A 12,142-nucleotide genomic window follows, 5' to 3' on the forward strand; every position below is an offset into this window, starting at 1 on the left:
TTCTTGTTTCAGTACTTATCAGTTTAACCGATTGGGGTTTTGGCAGAACATTTACAAATGTCATTGCAATAGTTTGGGGATATTTAGTATCTACAAATCAAAGTCATCTGTTTCCTTCGAATGGTATACTAGGACAAGAATCGTATCAAGGTTTCACAAAACAATAGAGTCATAAATTAGGCTTCAGAGTAGCAGGCAATATTTCGTCTCTTCCTCTTGTACCGAAGACAAAATAACAAGTTATTTCAATACACTTCAAAAAAAATTTAACACTGCGTGCAATTTGTGGAATTTTGACGAAATTAGATTTTCAGGCGATCAAGGTAAACAGCATTTAATTTGCAGGCTCTATGCTAAACGCACTTTAAATTTTGTTGGTAACAACAACAAAATAATCACACAGTCGGTAAATGTGTCAATGCTACCAGTACAATTCTGATACCATTCGTAGTTTACAAATCAATATCAAGTCTGTACAAAAACTGGTGTGTAGTAGGACCACCAAACACTGTATTTACAACATCAGTATTTACAAGTCAGGTTGGATGGAAGAGAAATAGTTTATTCAATGGCTCACTAAAGTATTCATACTGGCAATCAAATTAATTCCAGGTAATTAGTTTGGAATTAGAATTTTATGCAGATAAAAATTTCAACAACTTAAAAAAAGAAAATGTCATTTAACTACAAGCAAAACTTTTTAGCTCCGGTGACGCATTTACACGAACCCAAATAATTGCTGGATTTCAAAACATTGGGTTGTTCCCACTTGATATTAGCAAAATTGATCAGTCAAAATTACAAATTGCTTAAACATTTTAAGTACCATCTCAGCCTGCTTTATCATCTTTATTTTAGCCTGCTTTATCATCCTCAACTGAGCCTGTTTCATCATTTTTATGCTAGTCTGTTTCATCATCATCAGCCGAGCCTGCTTCATCATCCTCATCCCAGCCTATATCATCATCTAACATCAGTCAGCACCAAACTCCAATGATTCGCAAACTTCAAAATTTAACAACAACGCCAGTGACTCCTGCTCAAGCGTATCAAATGTTGCAACATTTGATATGTTTCAAGTCTTTCTGTGAAGTGTTGGTGAGTTTCATCTGAAACTCAGCAACACTTCACAGAAAGATTCAAAGGCAATTTGAAAAATGTTTTCTAGCGCCACCATATTGACATGCAAAAGAAAAACCAAAAGAGTCAGCATTCCAAGAGTTAAAGGCCAGTGTCTTAGTACATCTGAGGTGCTCAAGAAACTAATGCAAGACAAAGCTTATTGAGGCCAAAGTCAAAGCAATTAAAGAAATGCAAAATTCACTTCAGGGAAGCTTCAGATGAAACTCAGCAAGTGCAATGTTCAAAAAAACCGAGGCAAAACAAAGACATCAAGAAGCGCAAAAAATGTTGCAGAGTTTGGGAAGAAGCATTGCCAACTCAAAACAAAATGTAGTACCAATGTGAAGCATTTAGTTGCAAGTCTTGGGTTTGTCGATCGTGTTTACCCAAAAAATACAAAATTGGTGGATTTTTTTTGCATAAAAAAATGCAGCGAACCTGCTTCTGTCGATGAAACAACTCTTTTTTTTAATTAATAAATAGTTTTTTTCATATATTTGATTAAAATAGTTTTTTGTAAACTTAACTTCTAATAAGATTAGTTTTCATTTTATTTTAAATTAATTTTGCTTGATTTACTCAATATCTTAAAAAATTGTTATTAAAAATTAACTAGTTTATTTTTCCCCTATTATAAGGGGAAAAGTAAACGTTTTTTTTCTTCATAAAAATTTTTTTAAAGATTGTTAAAATATTTTTTCTTAATTTTTATATATTTATATATATTAATAAATTTTTATATATTTATATGTAAAAAATTCTCTTTAAAACAAAACAAAAAAATAAACATAAAATATTTTTTCTTTAAAAAATATTTAGATTTGAAGGTAAACAGTTTACTCTATATATGTTACATAATATTTTATTCTGTTGTAATCAGTACGAAATGCTAGTACTCAGTTAAACAACATTTACAAATCAATTAAATTAGTTGGTACCTCATACGTTTAATAAACTCAAATAAATCCTGCTGATTGGGTTCAGGTCCAGAGATTTTAACATTCCAAACTCAAACTTTTCTTTGGGTGAAAATTCTGTGATTTGCTTAGGTGTGTGCTTTGGATAATTGTCATGTTGCAATGTCTAACCACACAACATTTGTTCTTTGCATTTGGCAGCATTATGTTCTTCATTATTCCTTTATACATTTTTTTGACTGGAAGGCCCTGAACTTACTCCATCACAGATCGGATTTACTCCATCAGAGCTAAAACATTACAAACCATTAGTAATGGTTCGGTCATGTTTCAGCTGTGAGTGGTCCAATCTATCAAAGTTTAACATGCTTGGCTCAAACAATAATAAATATATTCAATGTACAGTAGGTCACCAAAATGGACCATTACTGAACTACCACAATGCTTTCCATTCAAAAAGGTTGTTTTGTCTTAAGCAACACTTTACTGTTGCATAGAATTTAATTTTGCAGAAAATTTGATGTGACTGTGTGAATTCTCAATTATCATTATCATTATGATTAAGCTTAATCGATATGGTTATGAGCATCCTTTTATAAAATAATTCATTTAATTGAGGTCAATCAAAAATTTTTATATAAAATATTGCTTTAACACCAAAAGTTGAACACCAAAAAGCAAAAGAAAACCAAAAAGGTATAATAAATTTTTTTTTCTAAATTAAAGGATTGTCTGCCAAACCAATTCACTCTGTCAATGTACCTAGACTCAGCATGCTTCTGTAACTATATCAGTATCAGTCTATTAGGATGGTTCAAAAAATAATATTTAAAAAAAAAATTTCAAATATAAATAAATATTATTTTAAATATATTGATTATAAAGGCAAGTATATATTACTTAATTATAGAACACATTAAGAAATCCTAATTTTCAAAAAGAAATCCTATTTTTCAAAAAAAAAATGTTTTTTCAGTTTTCAAAAAATATCTGTTGGCATACTTTAATTGATTAAACAAACTGATGTACCAAGTGAATTTTTTCTGATAGATACATTTAAAAAAAATCAGCCTTGTTTGGTAGCATGTTCTATGGTAGTTAATAATAAAGTTCCATAAAAAATCCGTAGTAATTAATAATACAGTTCCATAAAAAATGCATATAATAATATAATTGGATACTCTTGCAGTTGCAAGGGTGTATTATTATATGGATTTTTTATTGCAAAATGTTTTGAAAAAATAAGTAAAAAAGTTTTTAATGTAAATTAAAGCTTTAAACTTAGTTAAATGTTAGTTTTAAGCTCTATTGATGCATTATTTTTATTTTAACAACTTTTAACAGTTTTTTTTAGGAGAGTGCATGGATGTATAAATGATAAAATTAAAACAAAATAAAAATATGCTATTTTAAGAATTTAGTAAGTTAGACAGCTGTTTGTGCTGCTAGGAAAGCATTATTTTGAGTTCTTCTATACTCATTTTGTACTAGGCTTATTTAATTTATATAAGTTATTTATATAGTTTTGCAATTAGTCAAAATATGTTCTTAAAATCAAAATAAATTTTTAATTTTATGATTTATTATTTTTTGATTAGTGCATGGAAATCTTTCGGAATGGACTACATGGAGTCAATGTGGAGCTACATGCGGAATGAGTGAACAAACACGCACTAGGAAGTGCAATTCTCCCAGTCCTATGTGTGGGGGAAGAGAATGTTCTAATTTAGGTCCATTGATTGAAGCACAATGTTGTAAAGCTGCTGTTGAGTGTCCAAGTATATTGTTTTCTACTTTTTTATTTTATATCAACTTTTTTTTAAACAATTTTCTAAAAACAAAAAACATATATTTAATATGTATCTGTAATATTAATACCTGTAATTACCTAGTGAATATTAAAACATAAAAATATATTTATATTATCGTACACATTTTTAGTTGAGTTTTTTTTATTGAAGTATAATGAAAAGCTTGTTTTTCAAATATAACTTACACCATTTTGTTTAAATTAAAGCGTATAACATGGTTCGCACCACTGAACAGAGAACAAAGAGAAACTGAGCACAAGCTAGGGTCAGAGATGCAAATCAAAAATAAACTTTTGTTGTCTGGAAAAAGAGTCACAAGTTTAACTGTGCAACAGATTAAGAAATACTAAAGTTTTGAGCTTTAGTGCCAGTAGGGTTGGTGGTGCTAGAGCATTCAGTGTGATAAACAATAAAAGTCACCAATAACAACCATACTGGCTGATGGATAAAGAGAAAGGGCTCAGTCAATTTGATAAGATATGAAATCGAAAGAATTGTATTCTTGAGAATAAGGAGAACAATAAAGAACTAAGAAAAAGGTAATTGCACAAAAAGGTGCAAGTTAGAAGCATATAAAAGAATGGTCAGAGGATTCAAGTCTTATTTAACTGCAAATAGGTGAATTGATGTGTAAGTATATGCTCAGGTCAAGCGTGTGACTATAGGAGTCTTTGTGAATCAAAGCATAATAGCCATAAATACAAAGATCAAAAAATGATGTCAAATTTCAATTAGCCTAACAGACTTGCTGCCTGTTGAATTTTGCAAGAGGAAAGATTCAACTGATGAAAAGTTACTTTGAAGGCCATGAATATTCATAAAAGATAGTTTGAAACAATTTATGTTTAATATTAGGAGATAACAGGAAGAGTTACATAGCCACTATCAAAGATGCAAAAATTCATGAGTAGAGTTAAAAAGTTCAGTTAATATCTGCCCAAGATAAGTATTTTTATTGAGGCATCATCTCTAGCCTTTACTCAACCAAAAGCCCCATGGCAGGGGAATTTTAAGTCATAATTAACTTTTTCTAGCTTTTGCCTAGAAAAGTGATTCCTACAAACAGTAGACATAGGCACGTTGTACTGAATTATATGTTACTTGTAGTCTGGTGACTGATGATCCTGAACCTGACCCAACTTAAAATAATTTGTGTGCTTAAATAAATCAGCTGATAAAGCAAAAATATTAGGAAAAAATAAATAAAATTAAAAAAATATAAGATAATGTAAAATGATAAAAACAGTTGAATTTTCTATTATCTAATTATCTATTTATAATATAAAACTCAATTTTTTAATTATATTTTAATTAACTATTTTTAAACTGAAATAACTAATATTTCTTTTCTTTTTTTTAAATAAATTGTTATTTGTTTTCATTGTAATTAATAAAAACAACAACACTGAAAACAAAAACAAAATCATGCAAATTTCAATTAATTTAATAAGTTAAAATAGCTTAATTTAATTTAGACTTTATCTTTAAGTTTAATAAATAAAACAAATTTATTATATTCATAATTTAGTAAATTGAAAATAAATAATATAGACAAAAAATAAATTAAAAATACAGATGGATAAAAAGACAGGAGATAAAGAGAAAAAATTTGGCTGATTTAATTGAAAAACTCATTAGCCAAGTTTGTGGCCATTGGAGTTGTTGCAAATTGATTGGCAATGACTCCACTACATGCCAATGTTGGAACTTTATATTTATTTATTTATATTTATAGCTGTACTCTTATAAGAGGATAAAAGTTGCAAAGTTATTATTTAAAAGGAGCAAGAAAAAAATCCATGAAATTAGGAAGATCCAGTAATTCATTATCTTTGACAGAAAACAATAAAACACAATTTCACTTTTACAATGTTTTACCCAAACATTGTTATTCAAAATAAAACGCTGTTCAGTTTTACTTTTGATTATTTTGTGAGGTGCTTATGAGCAGAGCAATGTTTCATTCTAAAATATTCTTTTAACAAGAAAAGTCATTTTCTATTTGAAAGTCAAATAAAGTGTCAATGTTTTAAAAAAAATTATCAGTTTTTTATTTCAGAGCACTCACAAACCAATTTAAAAATAGCTTTTTTGAGTAAAATTTCACAAAAATATTTGAGTAAAATTTTGAATTAAATTAAAAATAAGTTGTAGTTCTAATAAGAAAAAAAAAACATTTTTAAAATACTTTTTTGTAATTTATATCCAAGTCTGAAAATTAAAAATAAATTTTTTCATTCAGTTTTAAATTTAAGTTTGTTATTGTATTTTTTATAATTTTACACACAAAACATCTGTGAATTTTTTGTGTTTAAAACAAGTCATTGTTATTTGATATAATACAACCAAGGTTACTCAAGGTTAAAATATTAAAAGTGTATAAATGTGTATTATTTGAAATATATATTAATAAAAATATGAGTTTCACATTGATTTATTTTAGTTGATGGAAACTGGAGTGAATTTGGAAATTGGAGTGAATGTTCTAAAAGTTGTGGTTTTGGTGGAACTCAAATAAGACAAAGAACCTGCAATAATCCTCCACCAAAAAATAATGGGTTGTACTGTTTTGGTCCAGATCGGGAAGTGAGAAATTGCTCATTTGAGAGATCCTGTTGTAAGTGTTATTTTAGTATTGTACCGTAAGTGTTATTTGATATGTTATGCTTTGGGTAATCCTTTAGTTAAGCAGCATAAAATAAAATGATTTATTTGCTTTTTTTGCACTTGTCAAAATTGCATCAGAGTTAGGGATTAGGGTTAATTTTCAAATTAGAACAACCTAACCCTTTACCCTAAACTTTGCCCTTGTTTGATCTATTTTTTTATTTGTGGAAGGGTGCATTACCTCAGACATTATGACAAGTGCAAAAAAATAGAATATATAATTTTATGCCGCTTTACTGAATGACTACCATCCTTTGAATTTTATTTATAGGTCATGCTTTAAGTGTTATTTAATAGGTCAAGGTTTAAGTGCTATTTAGTAGGTCATATTTTAAGTGTTATTTAAGAGATCATACTTCGAGTGTTGATAGTCTTTTAAGGGTTATTTTTTGTATTTTCCTGATTGTTATTATGATTGTTTTTATGATTGTTTTTATGATTGTTGTTATGATTTTTTTTATGATTGTTATTATGATTGTTTTTATGATTGTTATTATGATTTTTTTATGATTGTTGTAACTATTAGGACTTTAAAGATTTATATTTTTTATCTTACATTAATTAAAATCCTTATTATTATTAGTTATATATTACTAATTTATATTTTTAATTGTTGTTTTTTTGGATTCTAGTCTTTTTTGATATAGTAAATTTTATGACAAGTATATGTATATATATACATATATATATATATATATATATATATATATATATATATATATATATATATATATATATATATATATATATGTATATATATATATATATTTATGTATATATATATATATATATATATATGTATATATATATATATATATATATATATACATATATATATATATATATATATATATATATATATATATATATATATATATATATATATATATATATGTATGTATGTATATATATATACCATAATAAAATATATATACCATAATAAAATATATCTTATATTAAACCACACAAAAAAATATATCATATTTCTTTAATGTTATATATAAAGGTTCCATCCCTTTTGTTCCACTTGGTTGTTTCAAGGAATCTCCATCACTGTCTGTTTCAACTCGTGCTTTACCAACAATTTTATTTGATGATCAAGAAAATGTTGATACTCATACATGGGATGAATTTCTTGATAACCTTGTCTGTCGATGTGCTTCTGCAGCTAAAGTAAACAAGTTTACACATTTTGGTATACAATCTTTAGCTCAATGTTATTCTGGAGCTAGTGCTGCTGAAACATATGCTATTTATGGACCATCAGACTCGTGTATAACAACTGGTGGACACCCTGGTTCAGACCAGTTTCAACTTTGTCCAAAAAGTTTCAGTGGTCGACCATGCGCAGGTGGTGATCAAACAAATTACGTTTATGGATTAAATGATTGTAAGAACTGTTGATTCATATTTTGATTTAATAGGTTTTTTGATGGTTTGTTTGTTGTATTGTTGGTTGTAAGAATTTTAATATAATTATCAATTTTAATCAAATTAAAACATTCAAAGTATAACAATGTAATTTAAACTTTTTTTTTCTAAGAAAATATTTTTTAAAGTGCATTGAAACAATAAAGATTTATTAAAAATTAAAGATTTATTATTTTTAATTTAGCTGGTATTAATGGTGGTTACACTCTTTGGACGTCATGGTCTAGTTGTTCCCATTCTTGTGGTAATGGAAAAAAACTGCGTTATCGAACTTGTACAAATCCGTCACCAGTTAGAGGAGGTTTATCTTGCTTAGACCAAAAGCTTGGTTTAGCTGAAGAAGAAGATTCATGTATTGAGGGACCTTGCCCTGGTATTGACTGTTAAATATTATTTTTACAAGAGTACAAGTTTTTTCTAAACCACTTAATTGACAAAATCAACATTGATTGACAAAATGCGAATTTGACAGTATTTTTTCAAGTTTAAAAACTATTTTATGATAAATTATTTTAGTTGACTGTGTTTGGTCACTTTGGTCGAATTGGTCTGAGTGCTCTGAAACGTGTGGATTAGGATACACTTACCGAGATAGATCTTCTAATCAGCCATTATCATTATATGGTGGTAAAAACTGCACAGGCCATCACTATGAATCTATTGAGTGCAAGTTGAAAGAATGCCCAAGTAATTATTTTAAAATTTGACTTTTTATTATAATTATCTTAAAATTTGAATTATTTTATTATTTGTATGTGAATATTTATTTGCAGTAACATAAAAATTGAATTTGCAATTTTTTCTCAAAAAGGTTTTGTTTTATATTATGTTGTTTATATTGTTATTGATATGATTGAAAAAAATATCAAATAAATAATAGTCAGTAGTATCAAATAAATTACATAATAATAAAAATAAAATTTGAAACTTTAATTTTTGTCATGTGATTAACTCATTTTGAATTTATTTATTTAAATGTTTGATTAAAAACCATAAAACCTTTTACTGTTTTTAATCAAATATTTAAATAAATATATTAGCTGTGTATGTAAAACTAAAAATTTATTTATTTAAAAGTTGATGGGGGTTGGTCTGTATGGTCAGACTACTCACTATGGTCATCATCTTGTGGATTAGCAACTAGGACTAGGGTTAGAACTTGTACAAATCCTGTCCCTGTTTTTGGTGGAAAAAGTTGTGAAGGATCAGACACTATCAGAGAAAATAAAGATCTTGGTTCATGTCCAGGTAATTTTAAATTTTAATCAATGTAATATTATTTTGTATGTTAGCTTATTTGTTGTTTTTGTTGTTTTATAGCGTTATTATTTGTTGTTTTTGTTGTTTTATAGTGTTATTATTATGTTGTTGTTTTACAGTTAGAGTTTTTAAAATAACTGATAAGAAAAAACTATTCAAAATATCTTTTATAATTTTTTATGCAATTATATATAATATGAATGTAATTTAAAGAGTTTCTTTTTCTTGTTTTTTCAATTAACGCTTTCCAAATTGAGTTTCATCTTTGGCAGTTCTCATCTTGGTTGGGCAGTTCTCATCTTGGGGAGTTCTCATCTTGGGCAGATGTTAAATGCACCCAGCTACTGTCTTGTAGAAGGCCTCCTAGGCAAAGACTTAAGGGGTAAACAGATTCTATCTGTTGACCACCCCTTCTTCATCTATTAGGCTGGCGCAGATGTAATTTTAATACATTGTTTCCAGTTTAAGATGTTGAATGCTGGATCTTTATGACTCAATGCATGGGTTTTGCTTGTGTCTCTGTTTTTATGACTAGGCAACTCATTCTATTATCTCCTAATGAGGATACAGCTCTAAAACTCAGTTTTATGGTTCTGAGGCCAGCTAGTAGTCAGGTTTCCCGAACTCTGTGGTAGCTCTCAGAGAGGCTGATTCCATCAACAGCTAAAAAATATCAAAGTATTAACAGTGCCATGTTGTGCATGGATGGTGTACCTTTTTGTACTTTTAGTGGGCATTGCGGAGGCCACATTTGGAGCCCTTTGTTACGGCTTAGGGTTTATTAGTAGTAATGAGGCAATTGCTTGGGTTATTAAACGGTGTTCTGAGTACTATCTATGCTTTGAGTCAAGTTCTTCAATCTAATTTTAAAATGAATAAAGTACCAAAAACTATAAAACACAAAAAACCATCATCTTCAACAATTTCTCTAAATTTATCATTCACTAATATTCGTGGTCTTCGAAGTAACTTTTCTTCTGTTGAGTCTTATCTCTTGCAAAATTCATCAGATTTACTTGCTCTCTGTGAGACTAATTTGAGTTCAGCTGTCTCATCTTGCAATCTTAGTGTTGATGGTTATTTTCCCTTAATTCATAAAGACTCCAATAGTCACATGCTTGGCCTGGGCATTTACATTCGTAAGAATTCACCCGTTTGTCGTAAAACTAGGTTTGAATCCACAGACTATTCTTTCATGTGCTTTCGTTTAGCACCACTTCACTCTATAACCTTTCTATTTGTTCTATATTGCTCTCCTTCATCTCAAGACTGCACTCTTTTTGATGTTATTTCTGATCATATTGACCTCTTACAACTACAGTAACCTGACTGAGATTCTTTCTGTGATTTTCTTCGTGATGGCCCTTGGGTAGAAATCTTTTGTCTTCCTGTCGACAAATGCGCATCTTACATAACTTCGTGGATTCAGGCAAGCCTCACTCTCCTCCATGGTTTTCCTCACACCGTGCTGCTGCGATTGCCAATCGAAACAGTTACTTCCATATTTATCAGCAAAACAATTCTCCAGAAAACAGACGTCTGTTTATTACTGCTAGAAACCATTGTAAAAAGGTTTTGTCTAACGCCAAAGCCCGCTATTCTGAGGTCATGAAATCTCGTATTTCATCTCAAAATATAGGCCTTCATGACTTCTGGAGAATCTTGAACAGTATCAATAGTAAGGGCAAATCTGATATTCCACCTCTCTTGTATGGTTCAGACTTTGTCACCTCACCTAAAGACAAAGCTGAATTGTTTGCTAAAAACTTTTCATCAATATCATATTTTGATTCCACTAGATGCGTTTTACCTGATATTGCCAACAAACAGGTTGATCCATTGCTTGACATTCGTATCACTCCAGCTTCTATATCTAAAGTGATTTCCTGCCTAGACTCTTCTACAGCTTGTGGCCCGCACAACAGAGCGATCTGATTCGTTTAACTACCGTCCCATTAGTCTTCTTCCTATCATAAGCAAGGTTTTTGAGTCTTTAATTAACAAACACTTAATTTCTCATCTTGAATCTAATAACTTACTTTCTAACCATCAATATGAATTTCGATCTTCTCGTTCTACAACTGATTTGCTAACAGTAATAACAGATAGGTTTTATCATGCATTATATAAAGGTGGAGAGGTTAAGGCCATCGCTCTCGACATTTCAAAAGCTTTTGATAAAGTTTGGCATTCTGGTCTTCTCCATAAGCTTTCTTCTAATGGTGTATCTGGCAACATCTTTAAGATTATTGAATCCTTCCTTTCCAATCGCAGTATAAAAGTTGTCCTCGATGGACAACACTCTTCTTCTTATTCTGTAACTTCAGGGGTTCCTCAAGGTTCTATCCTTGGCCCTATACTCTTTTTAATTTACATTAACAATCTTCCAGATATTCTCACATCTAAGGTGGCATTGTTTGCTGATGATACTATCATTTTTTCTTGTTGTGATAAGAAGCCAACAATCTCTGATTGCTTGTAGGGGCATTTGAGCTTGAAAAGGATCTCACTTCTGCTACAGCATGGGGCTCACAGTGGCTGGTGAACTTTAATTCAGATAAAACTCATTTTTTTTAGCCAATCGTTATTGCAATAATTTTGATCTTCCTATATTTATGGACAGTGATGTACTCGATGAGTCACCTACTCTTCATCTTCTAGGATTAACTCTTACTTCCGATCTTTCTTGGAAACCATATATCAAATCAGTTGCAAAATTAGCTTCTGCTAAGGTTGCATCTCTTTATCGAGCTCGTCACTTTCTTACTTCGGATTCTATTCTCTATCTCTATAAATCTCAAATCCGGCCTTCTATGGAATACTGTTGCCATATCTGAAGCCGTTCTTCTAATGATGCCCTTTCTCTTTTAGACAAGGTGCATAAACGCATTGTAAAAATAGTTGGACCTGCTCTTGCAGCCAACCTCTAACCAT

The 12,142-nt window shown here is 29.5% G+C and overlaps 1 protein-coding gene across 2 annotated transcripts in view; it reads left to right on the forward strand.

Annotated features, from left to right (window-relative positions):
• The window catches only part of LOC100208856 (uncharacterized), a 123,833-nt gene that overhangs the window by 62,649 nt on the left and 49,042 nt on the right, over positions 1-12,142 (forward strand). For both annotated transcript variants that reach the window (XM_065799988.1, XM_065799987.1), the window contains exons 30-35: positions 3,638-3,817; positions 6,294-6,467; positions 7,524-7,907; positions 8,133-8,321; positions 8,465-8,635; positions 9,026-9,196. In XM_065799988.1, coding sequence (XP_065656060.1) covers positions 3,638-3,817; positions 6,294-6,467; positions 7,524-7,907; positions 8,133-8,321; positions 8,465-8,635; positions 9,026-9,196 — 1,269 coding nt within the window. The remainder of the gene's footprint in view (positions 1-3,637; positions 3,818-6,293; positions 6,468-7,523; positions 7,908-8,132; positions 8,322-8,464; positions 8,636-9,025; positions 9,197-12,142) is intronic.

The sequence above is a fragment of the Hydra vulgaris genome, chromosome 06 (genome assembly GCF_038396675.1).
Source record: "Hydra vulgaris chromosome 06, alternate assembly HydraT2T_AEP".
Lineage (NCBI taxonomy): Eukaryota > Metazoa > Cnidaria > Hydrozoa > Anthoathecata > Hydridae > Hydra > Hydra vulgaris.